Source organism: Panthera uncia (genome assembly GCF_023721935.1).
Source record: "Panthera uncia isolate 11264 chromosome B2 unlocalized genomic scaffold, Puncia_PCG_1.0 HiC_scaffold_24, whole genome shotgun sequence".
In the NCBI taxonomy this organism is placed as follows: Eukaryota; Metazoa; Chordata; class Mammalia; order Carnivora; family Felidae; genus Panthera; species Panthera uncia.
This window is the reverse complement of record NW_026057580.1, coordinates 43,682,013-43,705,223: the sequence shown is the minus strand read 5'-3', so window position 1 is coordinate 43,705,223 and position 23,211 is coordinate 43,682,013. Positions and strand designations below refer to the sequence as shown.

The window sequence follows — 23,211 nt, the reverse complement described above, 5'->3', positions numbered from 1 at the left end:
AGATAATCTGAATGTAGAAACGGGCAGGAAAGGACAAGGATGCGTCTCTGCGCGAGACAATGACTTTGGCTTTCCAATGACCCCACAGTTGGGTCGACGGAAGAACTCTTCTGTGCAAGATGCCTCCGCTTTTGGCTTCTGCTGCGTGGTGACCGGCTGCCCAAGGCATTCCGCCAAGTCTCCAGGGCCCGCGCCGCACCGGGGTTTATCCTGAATTCCAGGGCTGCAGCTGACATTTCTGCCTAGGCCATGGCTGACCCTGCAAGAGACATTTCCACCACCGCTGTTGGCCTGTTGGCCGAGAGTCCCCAACTGCTATGTTTCCCCACCTCCGGGTTGCGCCGATAATCCCAAGGCCGGGGGGTCATGTTCCCTTCGGATTCCCGGGAAAGGCCAGTTTAGGTGCTGCCACGCGAGGCCTTCTGAGCAAACACCAGCCAATCCTCATGAGGCATACACGAGCCCCAGCCAATCAACGCCCGTCTTATTCCTGGGTCCCGCCCGCGCCGGCCTTTTTCCCCCCCCCCCGCCCCCTTCCCCGTGCCTGTAGTCGCGGCTGTGGTTGCAGTCGCCTCCGCAGCTTTCCCGTGCGTGGGGACCAGCCTCCCCCTGGCATCGTTCGGTTTCTCCTGTTGTCTTCACTAAGGATGAGTCCCTGCGCTACTGTGTGTCCGTCTCGCGGAGACCACCGGCGTACTTTCATCTAGCGACTGGTGAGGGAGTGCTCAGCGCGGCTCCCCCGTGCGGAGCGGGTTTAGGCGACGGCGTCTCTTCAGCCTGGGGGGTGGCGGGGGGGCGATGGGACAGTGTTCAGTTTCCAGAGGGTGCGGGGTACTGGGGACGCCAGTGGCGCGGATGGACCGCGGGGAAGAGACCCAGTGGCCCCGAGACTGACGCACTTCGTGCAAGACGGCGCTAAGCGGGCGGAGGGGCCCGAGTCAGAGCGCCCTCCTCCCCGCAGCGTGGCTCTGCTAATGAATGGTCTGTTCAGCAAAGTGCTACGTTGCTGGCCTGCCTGACACGCCCTCCAGCGTTGCTGCCTTGCTAGTTTCAGATAGTTGACCCTATCACTTCCCTTGGAACCTTGAATTTGAAGCCATTCCTTGGAGCGTTATCCCTTCCTGGGGGTCACATAGTTTTAGTCCACTTTGGGGATACTAACTGTGAAGTTCTGTGTGAATTGACTGTAGTCAAGACCGGTGAAAAGGGACCGGTTCTTTTGGGGGTGGGGGAGACAGAGACGATAGAGGCTTTTTATTCTTGTGTCTTGTCCGGTTCTAAATAGTTTTAGTTCAGCAGACATCCTTGGCTACTGTTTTCCAACATATTAATAAAACCTCAGGGTTTCTTTTTAGGAAGCAGAAATTGGTATAGCACTCCCGCCCCTTTCCGCCGCTCCATGCTTCGAAGTAGAGCGTTCGAAATTCGGTATTTATAGAATTACTGAAAGAATGTGACTTTTATGAGTGGTTGTGTTTCTTTACCCATAATGTACCAGTTCACATTCTTGTATAGCTACTTGTTCTTCTCACTCCTTTTTCTATTTTCAATTCCTTGCTTTTTAATTGGTTTTAGAAACTGATATAGATTAGATGAAGACAGAAAGATCTGTTTTCTACAAAGAACTTATTACAGATATTTGTAGAAACTTTATTCAAAGCAGAATTTACCTCAAGAAATTTTTAAAAATGGCTGTTCCGTTATTTAATTAAAAAACAACAACAACAACCTTGCATTGAGGGCTCTTAGTATCCTAAATTCTATGAAGGAACTTAATACATTCTTTTACTCTCATTATGCTTTAGGACCATATAAAGTTCCATAGACCATAAATGGATTTACCTATTACATAAAGGAGCTCAGTATTACTTGGCTTATTATTATAAACGGTATCAAAGTTTGTTATTATTAATAGGTCAATGACTTTTTGCCTCATGTAGAGATGTGCCTGCCCCCTAAAATTGGGCAATTATTCTGTTGTGAAACACTGATAAAGTATTCAAGTTCCTATTTTTTGTACCAAGAGAATATTTGAGAAAATGTTAGACTAAAATGTAATATTGATAGCAAAATTATTAATTTCCTAAAGGAGTAAGTGCTTGTGTTTTAAAATTGTTACGTGAACTCTTTTCAGGACTTAACACAAGGAATTAAAGATGTTTATGACTCTTCAATTATGAGTTATAATTTGTAGCTTTGTAAGTTAATTTAATGTATATAAGTTTAAAAGGAAGATGTTTTAGTATTAGTGTTTTTACCAATAAACCTACTTATTGAATATATGTGTGTGTATATACTTAGATATATAAGTATATATACTATATATATATATTGCACACACATATATATAGTAAGAAATATAATGAAATACAGTATTCTCCCCCCACCCCAAAAGAACTTAAAATCTTTGTGTAGGCAAAGGTACATACTAACAGGGCAAGTTATTATCATCTACTTTGCAGATGGAGATATTGGAATAGGGAGATTAAGTTATTTGGCCAAGCTTTTAGATAGTAGGAACCCAATTCTTATGGCTACAAATAAGGGTAATTTTTTTCTACTACACTATTCTACTTCTCATTAAAGATTTCCTAACTGCATTTTGAGAGAGCAGTTTGGGTAGAGGAGAGTAGGTGGAATCTAGAGTATAGGCTACTTAAACTTTCACATAAGTTTCCTCATTGTAAAATGAAGGTGCTCATATATAAAGGGGCAGTATGAGGCTGAAATTTATGTGACGCACCGTGGTTGTCCGTATGAAAGTTCAACAGATGGTAGACACTCTGTAAGCCATGGCATGTCAAGCAGCCTTGTAAAAGTTTGGGTGAAAAGGATTCCAAGCAGAAAGGACTCTAATGTAGTTATGCCATTTTCCGACCTCCTTACCAATAATGTCCCGTTTCCTCCCTTTTTTTTTCCTCTTAAATATTTGTTGGGTGCTTACATATGAATGAATTGTCTCATTTATTTTTCAGAACAACTCGGGAAATAGTTGTTATCCCCTTTTTCCAAATGAGAGAATTGAAGCTTAGCAAATTGTGACATGCCTAGGATCATTTAGTTAGTGGTGTACCTGGGTTACTAGCTGAGCCAGATGTTCTGAATTTAGAGTCTGAATTTTGCATGGTCTCTAGACTCAGTTGATATCCTCTTCCTGAGATCACAAGGCTAACCTTACGTGAAATAGAGATATTGGGTTTGGAGAATGGCATGATCAGATTTGTGTTTTAGGAAGATACCTAAACTCCTAACCAAGGATAAGTGGAACGATTATGACCTTTGTTAAGAGCTCATCCTCTGCTGGCTAACACCTTTTGTGGTGGGCCAGTTCTTAAGACTGAACAGTTGTCTGTAGCTAGCTATACTCCTCCAACTCAGTTTTCCATCAGCATTTCATAATCCTCACATGTAAAATAACTTTCTACCTTCAATTTTTATTTGTTGCTTTCTTTAAGTTTGTTTTGTTTTTCTTATTTCCAAAGTTTTACCCCTTAACTCTGCTTGGCTGCCCTATGTATCATCAGGCCAGAAACCTGGGAGTTATCACCATATCTTGTCAATTCAAGAGCTTAAATATCTAAATGTGTCTCTGAATTGCACATTTTCTTTATCCCAAAGAAGGGCACATAGGCCTGTCTACATAATCTGGTCCATCCTTGTGTATATGTTAGGCCTCACTCTTTTCTGTTTTCTGAATTACTTGGAATTTTCAGGATAGACTAAAATGATTCTCATGCTTTTATTTATATTCACTGTTCCCTCTGCCTTGAATGTCCACCTACCCTGAATTTATCAGGGAAACCTGTGCTCATCCTAATATGGGAAATTTTCTCTATGTCTCTCGTCAACTCCTTATTCCTATGATTCACTTGTTTTTATCTTTACCAGGTTTATTATAATATGTTTTTATTCCTTAAAAAAATCAGTCTCTATCAAACTGTGACCCTTTGATGGTAGAGACTATGATAGGTAATAAATTTTGCTCATTCAATACAGATGTTAAATGAGCTATAGTTTCACTTAAGTGTTATCCGTGAGCCTATACTTTTATCATTTTATCTGAAATATACATGCCGTATTTATTTTGTATTCCTAGTACCTTGTGACATACAGTGGATGCACTGGAGAGGCAGTGTATTGTAGTAGAAATAGCTTGAACTTTGCTGTTAAACAGATCTGTGTTTGAGTTGTAACTCCTCTTTTATTGGTGCAGTGATTCTCTTGGCTTACTTAATTAACCTCTCTGTGATGTAAGATGTCCAGTACATATTAGATGCTTAATAAATATTTCCTTTGCTTTCTTTGCCTTCAGTAAGCATTTGTTGAATGCATAAATAACATTTACACTGGTAATTGGAAATACGGGCCTGGAATTTAGGAGAGATGTGAGGGTAGGAGACAGATTTGGGAATTATGAGCATGTAGGTTACAGTTAAAAACTAGAAAGAAATTGAAATTATCCACGGACAGTATGAAGTAGAAAGGAAAAGAAGACTGAAGGCCAACATGCGAAGGTAAGGGGAGGTGACAAAGTCTTTGGAAGATGTGGTGAGAGAGAGCCCATGCTTAAATGTTTCAGTAATTCCCTATGCTTTCAGTATCCCTTTCTAGATGCCTTGGGAGAATGCAGTGTTAATGACTCAAAAGCAGGGGAGTCAAGTAAGAACAGAAAGTATCTTTAAAGATTTAGCAATTTGGAAGTCATTTTGATAACCTTAGTATATGTGGTTTAATTGTAGAAGTATGCATGGGAACCAGGTAGCAGAGACAGTGAAGTTCAAACATGAATTTTGAGATTAAATTTGTTACCCTTTTGTTACTGAAGAAATAATAGTAATGAAAGCTGCTGTTTGTTGAACGCCTGTTTGTTGAACTGCCAGGTACAGTGCTTAGTAGTTTCATTTATCATTACAGTAACCTTCTGAGGTTGGTGACATTGTCTCCATTTTCAAATGAAGAAATGAGAGATTATGTAATTTTTAGAGTTACATAACTGGTAACAGCTGGCATTGCTATATTTGAATCCAAATATGTAAGACGCTAAGAAACATTAGCTCTTAGTCACTTCCTTATTTATGTTGTTAGTATTCTGTATGTTTCTCCATATATTTTAGTATGCTACCATTTTTGCATTTGATATTTCTTTTTTTTCCATTAAAATGTTTATATATAGTAACATATTAGGGAATTTTCTTCTGTTATACCTTAATTCTTTTGTGTAGTGTGTGAGGTATTTGCTGGTAAGTAGTTCTTTTCAGGTATTATGAATGGACTGAAAATGCAAAGGTGGAAAAATTTTAGAGCCTCAAAAGAATGAAGTTAACTACAAGTGACTGTTTTGCTGTATAGCTTATTTTCCAGTTTTCACATTTTAAACACTTCAGGCTTTGGCGCCTTTTTCTTTATGTTAACTAACTACAAAATGCTTTGCTTTTGACACCAACACTTTAAGGTGGGATGTTAGAAAGCCTATATCAAATTATAAAACATGCAGACCAGTAGAAACAGAACTAGAACTAGAAGGGACTAGAAGTACTCTAATTCTTTACTGACATCTCCAGATGGGGAAGTCAGACTAGCGAAGAACCAGTTAGATTTAGGACTTCTTATTCTTAGTGTGGTTTGAAATGGGAGTGGAAAGTGCAGATTGGCGATGCTTCGTACCTGTCTATGGTGCACAGTTTTCCCTACACGTATAGTAAACTCATATGTGTCTCTCTAAATAACCTTCTTATAACTGTTTTTCTTTGTCATTCAAAGTGTATATTTAAAAAATTAAAATTAAAAAAAGTATTTTGGAGAATTTGTTTTATTTTTAAAATTTATTCAGTTTATTTAAAACAAGAAAAAGCAAATAACTGGTTCATCCATTTCTGTCCCTGCCCCCCCCCCAAATTTCATAACTACCAATTTGTTCTCTGTGAGCTTGTTTTTGTTTTAAGATACCACACATGAAAGAGTCATGCTATTTACTTTTCTCTGACTTATTTCACTTAGCATAATGCCCTTGAGGTCCATTCATGTTGTTGCAAATGGCAAGATTTCATCCTTTTGAATGAATGACTCAGTAATATTTCAGTGTGTGTGTGTGTGTGTGTGTGTAACTTCTTTATCCATTTATCCATTGATGGATGCTTAGGTTGTTTCCTTATCTTGACTGTGCAGTGAACATAGGGGTACATATATCTTTTCAAGTTCGTGTTTTTGTTTTCTTTGCATAAATAGCCAGAAGTGGATTTGCTGGATCATATGGTAGTTCTATTTTTAATTTTGGGGGGAACCTCCATACTATTTTCCATAGTGGTTGTATCAATTTATATTTCTACCCATAGTGTACAGGGTTTCCTTTTTCTCCACATCCTTGGCAATACTGGTTATTTCTTATCTTTTTGATAGTAGCCATTCTAGCAGGAGTGAAGTGATATTTTATTGTGGTTTTGATTTGCATTTCCCTGATGATTAGCAATATTGAGCAATTTTTCATGTACCTGTTGGGCATCTGTATGTCTTCTTTGGAAAATTGTCTGTTTAGATCTTTTGCTCATTTTTTAAATCTGATGGTTTGGTTTTTTGCTCTTGAATTGTATGAATTCTTTGGATATTTATATAAATTATAGCTCTTTATCAGATATCTGATTTTTTTTTTAAGTTTATTTAGTTTTTTTGAGAGCGTGAACAGTGTAGGGGCAGAGAGAAAGAGGGAGACAGAGAATCCCAAGCAGGCTGTGCGCTAACAGAGATGTGGGGCTTGAACTCACGAACTTTGAGATCATGACCTGAGCTGAACCCAAGAGACAGACAGTTAACCAACTGAGCCACCCAGATGCCCTTCGGATGTATGATTTCCAAAAATTTTTCTCCCATAAAGTAGGTTGCTTTTCCATTTTGTTTATGGTTTTGTTTATGGTTTTGCCGTGCAGAAGCTTTTTGATTTGATGTGGTCCCACTTGTTGATTTTTTGCTTTTGTTGCTTTTGGTGTCAGATTAAAATAATCCTCTCCAAGACCTATGTCAGAGAGTGTACTGCCTGTGTTTTCTTCTAGGAGTTTTATGGTTTCAGGTCTTACATTTAAGTCTTTAATGCATTTGAGTTAATTTTGGGGTATGGTTTAAGATAGGGGTCCAGTTCCCAGCACCATTTGTTGAAGAGACTCCTCTTGCCATCGTATATTCTTGGTTCCTTGTTGTAAGTTAATTGACCATTTATGCGTGGGCTTATTTCTGGCCTACTTTGTTCCACTGATGCATGTGTTTCTTTGTATGCCAGTGTCATGCTGCTTTAATTACTACAGTTTTGTAATATAGTTTGAAATCAGGGGACATGATGCTTTCAGCTTTGTTCTTTCTCTCTTGCTTTGGCTATTTGGGGTCTTTTGTGATTCCATACAAATTTTAGGATTGTTTGTTCTATTAAGTTTGATACCTTGGAGAAGAGAATGTACATAGAATTTCTATTATAAAATCTTTAAAATATAGCCATTATGAAATGGATTGATTAGTTACTTATAATCCAGAGATTAAAAAAAAATCCAGAGGACAAAAATACTGAAAAAAAAAATTAGGAGATGATAAAAAGATGATGGAGAAATGTTGATTGTAAAGTAGTCCACTCTAGGTATAAAATTTCTAATATATCAGTAGTTAGTTTTCTAACATGAAGTAAAGAAACTGAAGAATAGTAGTTTGTCAGATAGTTTACAAATAGTATTTCATTTCTCCAGATCTGAATGGGGCAAAGCAGACAGCGTAGCATATTGGAAAAAAAGGAAGCTAGAGGCTCTTATATGGTGGCTGAGTTTTTTTTTTTTTATATTTTCTATATCCTCTCTAATCAATATATTAGCATTTATGTATATTTTTAGATGTTTATTTTTGAATAGCTTTTCATGCACATGGTGAAGCATTTAAAAGTGGTTCCTAGTAAAATGCAGGTAAAGTCTGCCTTCCATTTCTGACTCCAACCATTGGTGCCCTTCTGCAGAGGAACCATTCTTTTGTGTATTCTTCTAGACTTCTTCCATGCATTCTCAAGCATGAACATGTAAATACATATACATCTTTTCCACAAATGATATTACATATACTTCGCATTTTAAAAAACATTTTGAAGTATATATTGCAGATTATTTCATATCAGTAAATATATAGCTACTTTGTTTTTTTCATACATGAATACTATTCTGTTGCATGGACATAACATAATTACTTCTAACTAGGTTTTTTTCCACACTTTACTATTTCAAACAGTGACTCAGTGAATAATCCTATACTTATGCCATTTCACACATGGATATATTTTTCTAAGATAAATTCCTAGAAGTAAAATTGCTTGGGTTAGAAAAAAGTGTACACTTTACATTTTCATAAATACTAGTAAATTGCTCTCCAAAGAGATTGTATAAGTTTATATTCTCACTGGTAATGGGGTAGGGAACCTATTTTCTTACAATCCTGTCAGTACGTAGTAATACCAACCTTTGCTATTCTGATAGATAAAAAATGGTATCTCATAGTTTTTTTTTTTTTTTTAAGTTTTTATTTTAATTCCAGTTAGTTAACATACACTGGTATATTAGTTTCAGGTATACAAATAGTTATTCAACAGTTCTGTGACTCACCCTGTGCTCATACTGACAAATGCACTCCTTAATCCTATCACCTGTTTAACCCATCCCCCCATTACCATCAATTTATTCTCTGTGATTAAGTCTGTTATCTTGATTTGTCTCTCTCCCCCCCCCCTTTGTTCATTTGTTTTGTTTCTTAAATTCCACATATGAGGGAAATCATATAGTATTTGTCTTTTTCTGACTTACTTATTTCACGTAGTATTATACTCTGTAGATCCATCCATGTTGTTACATGGTATCTCAGTTTTGTTTCAATTTTCATTTTTTTTTTTTTTTTTTTTTTTTTTTTTAGTGAGATGAGTCTCATTTTTAAAATCTGTCTAAATTTCCTGGTTTTTGGGGCACCTGGATGGCTCAGTCGGTTGAGCGTCCAACTTCGGCTCGGGTGATGATCTCACGGTCTGTGAGTTTGAGCCCTGCATCAGCCTCTGTGCTGACAGCTCAGAGCCTGGATCCTGTTTCGGATTCTGTGTCTCCCTCTCTCTCTGCCCCTCCTCTGCTCATGCTCTGTCTCTCTCTCTCTGTCAAAAGTAAATAAACATTAAAAAAAAAATTTTTTTTTAAATAAAATAAATTTCCTGTTTTTTTTTTTTTTTTGGAGTAATGTTATATTCTTTGAGGTTTTTTTCTCCTTTCTTATTTTAATGTAGGTTTTAAACTGATTAAATGTATTAATCTTTTATACCTTTTGAATTTCAGATCATAGGTAGAAAGGACTTTTTGTTGTTTGAAATTATAAAAAAGAGTCACCCATGCTCTTCTAGTGCTTTTATGGTATTTATATGTTTGTCTTTGACTCATCTGGAATTTATATTGGTGTAAGGTATAAAGTAAGTATGTAAAGTTTTTTTTTTTTTTCCAGGTTGATACCTAGTTGTTTTGATACCTGATGTTTAATTATTATCTCCTCTTATAGTAGAGACTTTCTAGGCAGAGAGAACATTATCACAGTGCCTGGCTCTTAGTAAAAACCAAATGATGAGAGAGTTGTGCTGGTGGTGGTAATTAAATAATTTTAGGGGGTAAAGGTTGAGATGGGATTGCTATAAAGAGGGTAAATTTAAGTGTGTTTATAGCTTGTGGGGACATAGCTAATAAAAGTGTAAAAATGTAAGGGAGAAGGAATGAAGCTTTTGGAAGCAAAGAGGTGGACTCCAGAATACAGATACAGAGGTTAACCTTAAACAGGAGACTGGATTAAAGGAGAAGAGAATGATTAGTATAGTTCTAGAATACTGTGGATGTGAAGGTGAAAAGTTGATAGACTTTTATTTTTTTTGAAATAGGAATTAGGGGCACTTAAATATGGAGGTGGCTGTAAAGTACTTGAGGAGAGCAAGAGGTGGATTTTGTATTTTTTACTTTTTCTTTCCCTTTTTTTTTTATAGGTCACCCTTGCAATTATGGATATTTAAAAGGACCAGACAGTGTGGAGGGGGGAGTTCCCCTCCTCACTCCCCCTTGGTGCTTGACTCCAGGAATAATTTATAAACTGTGGAAAGTTTTTTTTTTTTTTAATAAAGAACTTGTATTTGATATAAACTTTATAGAGCTATTTATAATTTTTTGATTAAAGTGCCAAAATAAATTGTATAAAGGTATATAGTTTTATACTACTACCGTGAGGGTTTAAATTATAATCCTAAAAAGGTCATTTATTCTCTATAAATCTTTCTGAATAGCACCGTTTTGTCTTGGCTTTTTCATTTTTAAAAATTAGTCTTAACGGACTATCTTGAACTAAAATTAAGCAGTCTAAAAACAATTAGGATGAATTCTTCCATCCCTGACTGTACATCAAAGTGTCGATCCCTGAAACATGCTTTGGATGTCCTTTCTGTGGTAACAAAGGGGAATGAAAACCAGATAAAGGCCTTTCTCTCCAGTTATTGTTACAATGCTGCAACTATCAAAGATGCCTTTGGCAGAAACGCTCTCCACCTTGTTTCCTCCTGTGGAAAGAAAGGAGTATTAGATTGGCTTATTGAAAAAGGAGTGGATCTGCTGGTGAAAGACAAGGAATCAGGATGGACAGCTTTGCACAGAAGCATTTTTTATGGACATATTGATTGTGTTTGGTCTCTGTTGAAGGTAAGTGTCATTTGTTTATTTAAAACTATTTCGTCTGGCATATGTTTTTCTTAGTCTTTTTCAAAGACTCCACTTACTTTCCAAAGATTTGAGTTTGTTCTTATCAATTGTTTGGTATTTTTTTCTATTGTAACTACTCTTCTTTAGAATTCAAATCCCATATATATTTTTACTTAAACTTTTTGTGATGTACCAAAGTTTACAATATATAATAGACTGTTGGCTAGTTTTGTGTTCTATATGTCCCCACTGACTTTGTTTATCTCATACTATTTTGAAGTAAATCCCACACATTTTATCATTTAATCAGTATTATGTATCTTTTAGTATTCTTAAGAAATACGCTTTTTATGTAACTATTATTAGCTACTTTAAAAGGGTACTAGTTATTGAAATATAACATTCAGGGACTGTTTTTGGGTAGTATGTTTATTTCTTGTTTGGCTAAGATAAAATTAGTTGTGAAAACATTAATGATTAGAGTCAGCTTAATTTATTTGAAATTTCCCATCAAGTAGATTAAATTTAGGTGTGTTGTACTCTATAGCCAAACAATGAAGTGTTTTGAGATATACCTCAATGTCATTTCACTAATGAATGCACATGAAAAACTCAAAATCAGACATCATGATATTAAAATTGAAAAATTTCTTTTGTATAGGCATTTTGTCATGTTTGCAGAGGACACAGAGAAAAACAAAACACTTCCTATCCTCAGGGAACTTTTGGTCACATTAGGGAGCTTAGCTTAAGGGTCTTCATCTATTTTTGATTTTTAAAAATGTTTGCTAATTTAATTCCTCTTACTATGTAAAATGTTTGAATATTGGTTTAATTCCCTTACTTTAATCTTATTTTATATAGGAAGCTAGTTGGTATGAGTTAAAGCATTTTATCAGCTCTACTTTCACCCTTTCCCACCTCTAAAACCTCAGCTGTTTTCAAGTATCTGCTAGAAAGCTGGATTACCGCTAGTCTCATCAAGGTTGAGGGGGTCCTTGGATTTTCTGTTATCATAGGGGTTGTTATTCAGGTGTCAGGATTTGGGGCTTCAGTTTGAAATAGCGTCTGGATTGAATTTTGGGCCTTCCTTCTCTTTGGGGCTTCATTTTCCTTTAGAAATCCTTAATCATTCTTTTCTCCTTGGCTAAGAGAAGCCAGGAAATTGGGCCTTGGGCCTCCTTGCCCTTGGTTTGACTGTCTTTTGTTATCATCAGAGCCCTATTGATCAATGATAGGTATCTAACAGTGGATGTGTTCCACTGATAAAATTTTCCCACAGAAATCTTTCCTATCCTTTTAGTATTCAGGTCTCAACATACGCTGTCTGCATTTTGATTTTTAGCATATTCTTCTGTCCTTTGACCTTTCAATGTTGTTTAATTGGAAGAGCTGCAGTTATAGGAGTGTTCATGTCAGTTCTACTTCTGGTCAACTATAGCCCTTAGGATATTATGGTTGTCAGAAAGAGACCATACACAAATATACATTTAAAATAAATTGCATTGATTAAAAACTTTATAGTTGTAAGATTTTTTAATTGCCAAAATAAATTGTACAATAAATATAAACCCATACTTTCAGTTCCTGTTTGCCAACAGCAACAACAACAGCAACCACCTCAGTAGAAACTTCTTGTCTATCAAAAGCTGGAGTAGAGGCAGCGAATTTTATGCATATCTTCTTTGGTTCCTTGATTCTATGACAAGATGTGTGCCTGGCAAAGACTGTTTATGCTTGTAGGGTCTTGCTGTATCTGTTGTTGCTATACCATTATTCTTTCATACTGGTGGTTTATTTATGTTACTGTTCTGGAAAAACTTTAATTTTTTCTATTTGTAAATAGAAGAACTAAATCATAGGATTTAGTGGATTAAATGCTATACTATTTATAGCAATACTATAATACTATTTGGAACAATTTTGTTTTTTTTGTTTTTTTTTTTTGAGTGCCTGATGAGTGCCAGGCATTAATCTAGGTCCTAGGGATGTGTAATGAACACAACAGACAGAATCCTTTTTTTTTGAGTTTTTATTTTAGTAGAAGGAGATAGACCAAAACCAAATAATTAAATAAACAAATGGGACAATAAGTGTTGGTGTATTAGATATCTTATTTCATGGAAACAGAAACCAACTACGGTTACCTAAGTAAAAGATATTTTATTAGAAGGGATATCCGATACCTCGCAGAATAGACCAGTCATGAACCAGAACAATAAAATTCACTGTCAAATTATAAGCAAGACAAATCTCCTTAAACTCAAATAGAATGGTTATAAACTAAATAGAACTGATATGAAGTACCTTCCCACCTCCCTCCTCCAGGATAATTAGGTAGCAGGACCAGTTTATTAAAATTATTCTAGTTTATGATGTTAAAACCATGTCCTTTGAATATAAGAGAATGCTTATTTTTCTGTTTTTTCTAGTATGAGGACATCTAGCCAGTTTATCCAAATGTACGTCCAAATCTTTAAAGAATAGGCTTGAAAGAAGAAGAGAAGAGTATATCTCAATTTATCCCACTGGAAATTATAATCTCAAGATAGTCTTTTGATCCTCCCTTTTTTGGCAGTATATGGGCAGCAATAGTGAGAGAGCCATATTAAACTCATTCAACTTAGCTCATAACTAAGTTGGAAAACTAAGTTTGGAAAAATTGGTGTATCAGATACTTTTGCTGAACCACTTCATGTCATTTTGGCCTCACGTCTGTGCATAGGCTTCTAGCAGCTTTGTGTAGGTGTAAATCTGCACCTTGTTTCTAGCATCTAATGCATGCCCCTTATTTTATGCCCCAGAGCTTGGCATTCATGCATAACCGACCAAAAATACAGGAGAGTTAAATCCCCTTTAGAGCAACTGTTTGCTAATGAAGGTAAACACTTAGCCCTTTTATTCTTTGACTGGAGAATTATTCAGTGATATATTGTATAAGGTTTCCGGAATGCCCTGGCAGGATCATTCACAAGTCTCCTTAGCAGTGGCCTACTTGATAACACATTTTTGTGTTGGTTTTTCCTCCTTTTATCTACTTTCCTAGCCCCTCACTTTCTAGGATCTTTTCCCAAGGAAATTATCTGCATGCCAATCTTTATCATATGCTTTGTTTTTGAGGAAGACAGTCAAAACAGTTCTCTGTATTTGCAGACAGGTATCTCAGTAGTGTTACCAATGGTTTCTAGTGGAATAACTATATAAAGCGCATCTGCTCCTTGTTGTAGATATTCTCAACAAATGCTCAGGCTTATAAGCCTGGTATATACTTAGATGATATTTAACAAACTAATGAATCTACCTATTCTTTCGGAGGCATGATCTGTATTTTATTTATTTTTAAACAATTTTTTTTTTGAGAAACAGATAGAGTGTGTATATGTATGTGACCTGGGGAGGGGCAGGGGAAGAGAGAGAGAGAATCTTAAGCAGACTCCATGCCCAGCGTGGAGCCCAGTGTGGAGCTTGATCTTGCTATGGTGAGATCATGACCAGAACCAAAATCAAGAGTTGGGTGCTTAATCAGCTGAGCCACCCAGGAGCCCAAGAGTTGATCTTTAAATAAGTAGGATAGACTACACACTGGTCCTACAACCTTTAGAATTTAAGATGAGCATATTAGAAAATATGAGTCCCATATCTAGGGAGCTCTAATAAGTAAGTAAGTAAATAAATAAATAAATGTAGTCTTATGCAATTGGAGCTACTTAGAATGATACAAATGTATGTAGTCTTACTAAGATCTAGTTGGTATGTATAAAGTTTAGGAAAATTTATAAAACTGGCAAAATAAACTTTCTAGGGATCTCAGTTTCTGGGATCCCATTTGTTAAATTCTTAGCTTGGAGTACCCTATCTTGGAACTTACCTTTGTTACTCTTAAAAGGTCAAGCTCAGGTCTTCTCATATGGATTAATTACATTTAATTAAAAAAAAATACTAGGTAACATATAACTTTAAATTTATTAAGATCTTAGATCATTTCTGATTTAATTTTTTTTTTTTTTTTTTTTACTGGTTAGCTCATAGCTCATTTTAGTCTTTTTTGCTCATTGACAGTCCTTATGTAATCAAGTATTATAACACAATGAATCTAGAACACAATGAATTTAGAATTGGTTTTAGTGTATTAGGAATCCATTGTTTCAAGGTAAGAGGAGATTCTTCTTTCTTAAGTAACCTAAAACAGTGTTCCAACATATTACACTTAGAGTTTAATAACTTCATAGTTCATCTCTGCCTGTAACTACCCAGGTGAACTGTGTGTACAGATGGGCTGTGATGACTTGCACCAGTTAAAATAAGGATAAGTCTAATAGTTGAATGTCTTATTAAACTATCAACAAATAGTAATAGTTGTTTTTGAAAAGAATGTTTTATATTTTAAAAACTACAGTTAAATAACAATAATATGAATCGAACCTTGCTTTCTATCCCTCCTGCCCCCTTGCACCATATTTTAGAAGATACAAAAGTATGGTGATAGGGGTAGGGGTGTGCTAACTGCTTTAAATGTTCTATTTCGTGTTGGATTTTGAACTGTGAAGATACAAATTAAAGATTAGTTTAAATTCATCCTTAAAACACATATACACACACATCCTCAGATTTTTTTAAGATACCATTAATTATATGTGATTTAGAGAAGCCACAATTAAACAATACTAAGATGAAAACCTATATCACACAAATAGAAATATAGAGGAATATAAATAGAAATATAAAAATAAAGGAATATAGTTGTCTTAAATGTAAATACTTGGTATAATAACATTCAAGGCAAAAAGAGATGGGGCCAAGGTGATCACATTATATAAATAGTAAATTCTAATAGAATGATTGTTCTGTCATTGCCTTGAAATCTTTATAGCCCTTAACTGGACTAGACATGGAACATGGCTCTTTAAATACATAATGTGTATGTGTACATGGACAGGCATAGACAGACCAGAGCTAGGGCATTCTAGGCAACCAGACTTGCTTTACTGTGTTAAACTTTCACATCTAGTTCATTTTGATTTTAAATGTTACTTATTTTATTTCTTAATGTTTTCTGGTTCTTTTATATTCTAAGAATTAGATATCTTATTTTTCTTAGTTCTCTTCTGTGTGTGCGAAAAATGTGAGTGGGCATAGGAGGTAACATATTTATATATATTTGTTTTCTATTTTTCTTTCTTTCTTTTTTTTTTTTTTTTTTTTTAGCATGGTGTTAGTCTGTATATTCAAGACAAAGAAGGCTTGTCAGCTTTGGATCTTGTAATGAAGGATAGACCAACTCATGTAGTATTCAAAACTACTGGTAAGAAAATTCTGCAAATATATCCCATTAAGGTATAGCTTAGAAAATTTTAATGAAACTTTGTTCTTATTAAAATACCTGAGAAGGGGCACCTGGGTGGCTCAGTCGGTTAAGCTTCGGGATTCGGCTCAGGTCATGATCTCATGGTTTGTGGGTATGAGCCCTGTGTCGGCTCTGTGCTGACAGCTGGAGCCTGGAGCCTGCTTCGGATTCTGTGTCTCCCCAGCTCATTCTCTGTGTCTCTCTCTCTCTCTCTCTCTCTCTCTCTCTCTCTCTTTGAAGAATAAATAAACGTTAAAAAAAAATACCTGAGAAAATTTGTGTGTGGATATCTGCAAGGAATTTTTACTTTGGTAAAAATACTTTTGGTGTATATTGGTTGATAATTTTAGGGTTTTATTCAGAACACTGATTGATTTTGCATTTTCAATTTCAATTTATACTACGTTAGAGTAAGAACACAGCCTAAGTGGGAAGACAGTTGGAATTGTAACTACTGTAATTAATGTGCATCCAGAAAGTGACATCAGTACTTGAGGTAGAGAGGGAAAGGATGTGATTCTTCTACCCTCACATCCTTCTGATTTCACTTATTTCTCCAATTTGTTTGCTTTTCAACTTTGGAAATGGAAATTGGTGGAAAAGGAGAAGAGTTTTAAATGGAGCCTCTCCATAATTTGCATTTAACTAGTGAACAAGCAAGGACACATTCTTCATTTTTATTTCTACCTTGGGTACTATATTGCAGGTTACAGTTATAGATCTAGTCGAAAAATTTATACGCCTTCCAAAATAAAAATGAAGACTTAAAACTTAGCTGTGATTAAGTTTTATCCCAGTTTAATGGGTATTACCCTGATCACTGGTGTGATTTTGCATCTATCAAGAGTAAACTATTAAAGTTAATGTTTCTGTAGGAACAGTAACTAATATCACATTTGCTTCATCTAGAACCTTTATATTATATATTATATATAATGTAATAAACATCCTATATTTAAATAACTATAGGTATTATTTTCATGGCAACTAAATGGATATGGCAGGTGATATTTTACTCATTTGGCAGTTAAACTAACTGCTAATGAAACAAGGAACAAATGTTAGATTCCTAACATTGATACAGGACTGTGCTGATTTGGATTTTCTGTTTCTATTCCTAGAATTAGATAATGTGTTAATAGTTTCATAATGTAAGTGATAATGTTGGCAGCATCTTTCTAAACATGATGGTTAAATTAGTTCCTGTAAAGAGTCTATGTTGAGGAAAACTGATTAGTAGAGTGTATCTATAGATTGAACTAAAACTGGTATTTGTTTTACATTTTAGATCCTACAGATGTCTACACTTGGGGAGATAATACAAATTTCACCCTGGGTCATGGGAGCCAGAATAGCAAACACCATCCAGAATTGGTGGATCTGTTCTCCAGGAGTGGGGTTTATATCAAGCAGGTAGTTTGAAGTATAATTTGAGTACTTTCAGAGATTAAAAAGAACTATTGTGTTTGATAGTTTATTTTTTTTCATTTAGATTGTGTTAACTTTGTTGAAAGGATGATAACATTTTAATAAACAAATTGATCAATAGAACTTCACTAATTCTGTTTTAGATGTTGTTAGCTTTAATCCTACCTAGACTGTGATAAATACCATAAAACTATGAGATGTTTGTGCAAGCAGGGTTCGAAATTAGAAGGCACTATAGAGATATTACTTTAGCTTTAAAAAGGTAGAGCTTCTGTTGACTTTCTAGCATTTGTTTCCATTTCACAAAAATTAAGAGTTCTTTACATTGTTTCTCAAGTGAATTTGTTATTGCAACTCATTGTTATTAGTTTTACGGGAGGGAACCTGAGTTCCTAAATATGAGTAATTATAAAATTTTAGTTAATATAATTGCGAAGGTTTGGTCTTTGGGCTTATTTCATTATGCTGAAGGATATCTTCCACTTCCATGGATTTTGCTACTGTTGACATAATCCTCTTTTTCTATAATGCAGTGTGTGTGTGTGTGTGTGTTCACCTGAGATTGACTAGGTCCTCAGAATTCTTAAAATGCTATTCCACCCATTAGCAGCCACTGATGATTGATCACAATTAGGGCAGTTACAAAAGATAACTCTTTTCCTTTTATGAATTAATATATGATGTAGTTATCATGAGCTGAGAGTTTTCAGGAACAAGAATTTTTAAGCTAGTGAAGGAAGAAATGGTGGCATTAGGAAACCAGAGACTGACTACCTTCTGATCCTAAGATATATATGTTACAGAGGAAATGAGCATATTCCACTTGGTTAGGCTTATACATGAAACAGTACACTTAAGGAGAAAGCAACACGTAAGGCAAGGAAGTGAGAATATTTTGTGAAGAGATTAAGGATTAAGGAATTTTATTTACCACAGAATGAGGGTTGAAGCAAGCATTATGGATAGGTTAGAGAGGAAGAAAAACAGTGTAAAGTACAGTCAGAAAAGAGAAGACAAGTTTTACAGGAATATTTACTGAGCACCAGTTATATAGAGAATCCCATTAGCCACTGAAAGGGGCTGATATTGTACTATAGAACCAAGTGAATTAGCTGAGATTATTAATTTTAGCACAGTATATTCTAGAGAATTAAGGTGAAAAGCTGTAATTAGTTATCTCCTTAAAAAAAAACTCAAGAGGTGTGGGGCACCTGGGTGGCTCAGTTGGCTAAGCGTCCGACGTCAGCTCACGTCATGATCTCGCAGTCCATGAGCTTGAGCCCTGCATCGGACTCTGTGCTGACAGCTCAGAGCCTGGAGCCTGCTTCAGATTCTGTGTCTCCTTCTTCTCTCTGCCCCTCCCCTACTCACAGTCTGTCTCTCAATAACAAATAAATGTTAAAAAAAATTAAAAAAAAAACAAAACAAAACTCAAGGTTTTGAGGCACCTGGGTGGCTCAATCGATTGAGCGTCTGACTTAGGCTCAGGTCACGGACTCGTGGTTCATGAGTTCAAGCGCTGTGTCAGGCTCTGTGCTGACAGTTTGGACCCTGGAGTCTGCTTTGGATTCTGTGTCTTCCTCTCTCTCTGTCTCTCTGTTCCTCTCATGCTCACACTTTCTCTCTCTCTCTCTGTCTCTCACTCTTTCAAAAATAAAGATTTAAAAAGAAATTCGGAGGTTTTAAAGTTGGAAGACTTATTAGACTCTGGTATTGGTTGTTTAATAGAAGTCAGAAATATAGAGTGGCATTCTAAGATTGGAGATAAAATTGAACAAAATGTATTTCTGGCTTCAAATTTTTTTCCTTTACAAATGCTATCTTTGTATTACAAATTTGAGTACAATTTTGGGTTTTTAGACTTTCTGGGTATTTGTGATACAGCTAAATGAGATAATGACTTTATACATAACTTACCATAAGTGTACATATTCACAGAATTTACTAAGTAGTTAAAGGATATGTGTAAGTAGAGCTTGCAATTCAGCTTCTAATTTTCTTACTTTCCATAAGAGCTTGACTTTTTTCTAAGTCAATTTCTGATAATCCTAACATTTCTTTAATTCTTTAAAAAAATTTTTTTAATGTTTATTTTTGAGAGAGAGAGAGAGAGAGAGAGAGAGAGAGAGAGATAGCGCATGAACAGGGGAGGGGCAGAGAGAGAGGGAGACACAGAATCTGAAGCAGACTCCAGGCTCTGAGCTGTCAGCACAGAGCCCGACACGGGGCTCAGACCCAAAAACTGCAAGATCATCACCTGAGCTGAAGTGGGATGCTTAACCAACTGAGCCACTTAGTCGCCCCTAAGATTTCTTTATTTCTTAATCATTTTTTATATCCAAAGTTAGAAATATTTATAGATGGCCTAAGAAATGTAAATGCAAATGATTTTTAAAAGTAAGCGAACAGAATTTTTAAATACTATATAAGGTAAAATAAATACACTGAATGTTAGATACATTAAAAAAATAGTAAAGTGTGGCAGAAGGGTTAAGTATGTAGGTACACAAACAGGCATACTTTGTTTTATTACACTTCGCTTTATTGCACTTAACAGATACTGCATTTTTTACAAATTGAAGGTTTGTGGCAACCCTGCATTAAGTCTTTCGTTGCCATTTTTTTTCAATAGCGTTTCTTTACTTAATGTCTCCGTGTCACATTTTGGTAATTCTCTCAGTATTTCAAACTTTTTCCTTAGTATTATACAGACCATTGAAAAACTTGGGGGTTGGGGCACTTGAACCCTCATGCAATCAAAAATCTGTGCATAACTTCTGACTTCCCAAAAACTTAGCTGCTATTGACTTGGAGTCTTACTGAGAACATAGCACTACTTGTATGTTACATACATTATACTCTATATCCTTGCAATAAAGTAAGCTAGAGAAAAGAAAATATTATTAACAAAGTCATAGGAAAGGAAAATACATTTATTTATTTTTTAAAGTTTGTTTATTTTGAGAGAGAGATAGCACAAGCTAGGAGGGGCAGAGAGAGGGAGAGACAGAAACCCAAGCAGGTTCCATGCCATCAGCATAGAGCCCAAGGTGGGGCTTGAACTCAAAACTGTGAGATCATGACCTGAGCTGAGCTCTGGAGTCAGACATGTAACCGATTGTGCCACCCAGGTGCCCTGGAAAATACCTTTAAAGTACTGTACTGTATGTACTGGAAAACATCTGCATATAAGTGGATGTTCACTGAAATTCAAACCCATGTTATTCAGGGGTCAACTGTATTTCTTCTGGGTGAGCTGTGATAAGTTATCTTTGATATTACCATTGTAGTTGTTTTTGGGTAACACAAACTGCATCCATATAAGATGATGAACTTACTTGATAAATGTGTACTGCACTGTCCATTGTTCCCTGTGTCTCTACCTCTTTTGGAGCCTCCCTATTCCCTGAGACACAAATTATTATAATTAGTCCAATTAAGAACTCTGCAACGGGGGTGCCTCAGTGGTTGAGTGTCCCAACTTCGGCTCAGGTAATCATCTTGCGGTTGATGGGTTCAAGCCCCACGTTGGGCTCCCTGCTAACAGCTCAGAGCCTGGAGCCTGCCTTGGATTCTGTGTCTCTCTATCTGCCCCTCCTCCGCTCATTTGTCTCTGTCTCAAAAATACATAAACATTGAAAAAAATTGTTTTTAATAACAAAAAAAAAGAACTCTGCAGTGGCTTCTGAGTGTTCAAGTGAAAGGAAGAGTTGCATGTCTCTCACTTTGATTCAGAAGCTAAAAATGATTCAGCTTAGTGAGGAAAGTGTCAAAAGCTGAGATAGGCTGGAAGCTAGACCTTATGAACCAAAGAGTGAACCAAGTTATGAATTCAAAGAAAAGGTTCTTGAAGGAAATTCAAAGTGCTTACTACAGTGAACACGTGAATGATAAGAAAGTGAAACGGCCTTATTGCCAAAATGGAGAAAGTTTTAATCACCTGGATAGAAGATCAAACTCTCGCCATAATATTTGCTTCAGCCAAAGCCTAATCCAGAGCAAGGCCCCAACTCTCTTCAATTCTGTGAGGGCTGAGAGAGGTGAGGAAGTTGCAGAAGAAACATTTGAAGTTGGCAGAGTTTGGTTCATGAAATTTAAGGAAAGAAGCTGTATCCATAATATCAGAGTGCAAGGTAAAGTAGCTGGTGCTGATGTAGAAGCTGCAGCAAGTTATCCCAAAGATCTAGCTAAGAGAATTAATGAAGGTGGCTCCACAAAACAACAGATTTTCCATGTAGACAAAACAGCTTTCTTTTGGAAGAAGATGCCGTCTAGGACTTTTATAGCTAGAGAGAAGTCAATGCCTGCCTTCCAGGCTTCAAAGGACTGGCAACTCTCTTGTTAGGGGCTGATGACTAAGCTGAAGCCAGTGCTCATTTACCATTCTTAAAACCCTAGGACCCCTAGGAATTATGCTAAATCTACTCTGCCTGTGCTCTACAACTGGAACAACAGAGCCTGAATGACAGCACATCTGTTTACTGCATAGTTTACTAAATATACATTTCAAGCCCACCTGTGGAGACCAGTTCTCAGAAAAAAAGATTCTTTCAAAATATGACTGCTCATTGAGAACGCACCGGGTCACCCAAGAGCTCTGATGGAGATGTGCCACCACGAGATTGTTGTTGTCATGTTGTTTTTATGTCTGCCAACACAGCATCCATTCTGTAGCCCATGGACCAAGGTAATCATTTTGACATCCAAGTCTTATTATTTAAGAAATACACTTCATGCAAGTATAGTTGCCATAGACAGTGATTCCTCTGGTGGATCTGGGCAAAGTAAATTGAAAATCTTCTGGAAAGGATTCACCATCCTAGATGCCGTGAAGAACCTGCATGATTCATAGAAATAGGTGAAAATATTAACATGAACAGGAGGTTAGAAATTGATTCCAGCCTTGGTGGATGAGTTTGAGAGAGTTAAGTAAGTGTAGATGTGGTGGAAGTAGCAAGAGAGCTAAAACAAGAAGTGGAGCCTGAAGATGTGACCAAATTGCTGCAATCTCCTGATCAGTCTTAAAGGGATGAGGAGTTGCTTTTCATGGATGAGCAAAGACAGTGGTATCTTGAGATGGAATCTCCTCTTGGTGAAGATGCTGAAGATTGTTGAAATGACAGCAAAGGATTCAGAATATATTACATAAACTTAGTTGGCTAAAGCAGTGGCAGGGTTGAGAGGACCGACTTCAGTTTTGGAAGAAATTCTACTGTGGGTAACATGCTATCAAACAGCATCGCACGCTACCGAAAAAATCGTTCATGAAAGGAAGAGTCAGTTGATTTGGCAAACTTCATTGTTGACTTGTTTCAAGAAATTGCCATAGCCATCCTCACTTTTAGCTGCCACCGCCCTGATCAGTCAGTAGGCATCAACAATGAGGCAAGAGCCTCCACCAGCAAAAAGATTACGACTTGCTGAAAGATCTGATGATGGTTAGCACTTTGTAGCAATATAGTATTCTTTTTTTTTTTAATTTTTTTAACGTTTATTTATTATTGAGAGACACAGAGCGTGAGCAGGGGAGGGGTAGAGAGAGGGGGAGACATAGAATCTGAGGTAGGCTCCAGGCTCTGAGCTGTCAGCACAGAGCCCGACGTGGGGCTCGAACTCACAAACTGCGAGATCATGACATGAGCCGAAGTCGGTTGCTTAACCAACTGAGCCACCCAGGGGCCCCAGTATTCTTAAAATTAAGGTATATACGTTATTTTT

General features: G+C 36.4%; 1 protein-coding gene across 4 annotated transcripts in view; it reads left to right on the top strand.

The window, feature by feature from the left end:
• The first annotated feature begins 512 nt into the window (after positions 1–512).
• IBTK (inhibitor of Bruton tyrosine kinase) overlaps positions 513–23,211 on the top strand; it is a 90,511-nt gene continuing 67,812 nt past the window's right edge. For all 4 annotated transcript variants that reach the window (XM_049652904.1, XM_049652901.1, XM_049652903.1 and 1 more), the window contains exons 1-4: positions 513–713; positions 10,019–10,721; positions 15,927–16,023; positions 17,354–17,478. In XM_049652904.1, the coding sequence (XP_049508861.1) occupies positions 10,401–10,721; positions 15,927–16,023; positions 17,354–17,478 (543 nt within the window). In that variant the 5' untranslated portion in view covers positions 513–713; positions 10,019–10,400. The remainder of the gene's footprint in view (positions 714–10,018; positions 10,722–15,926; positions 16,024–17,353; positions 17,479–23,211) is intronic.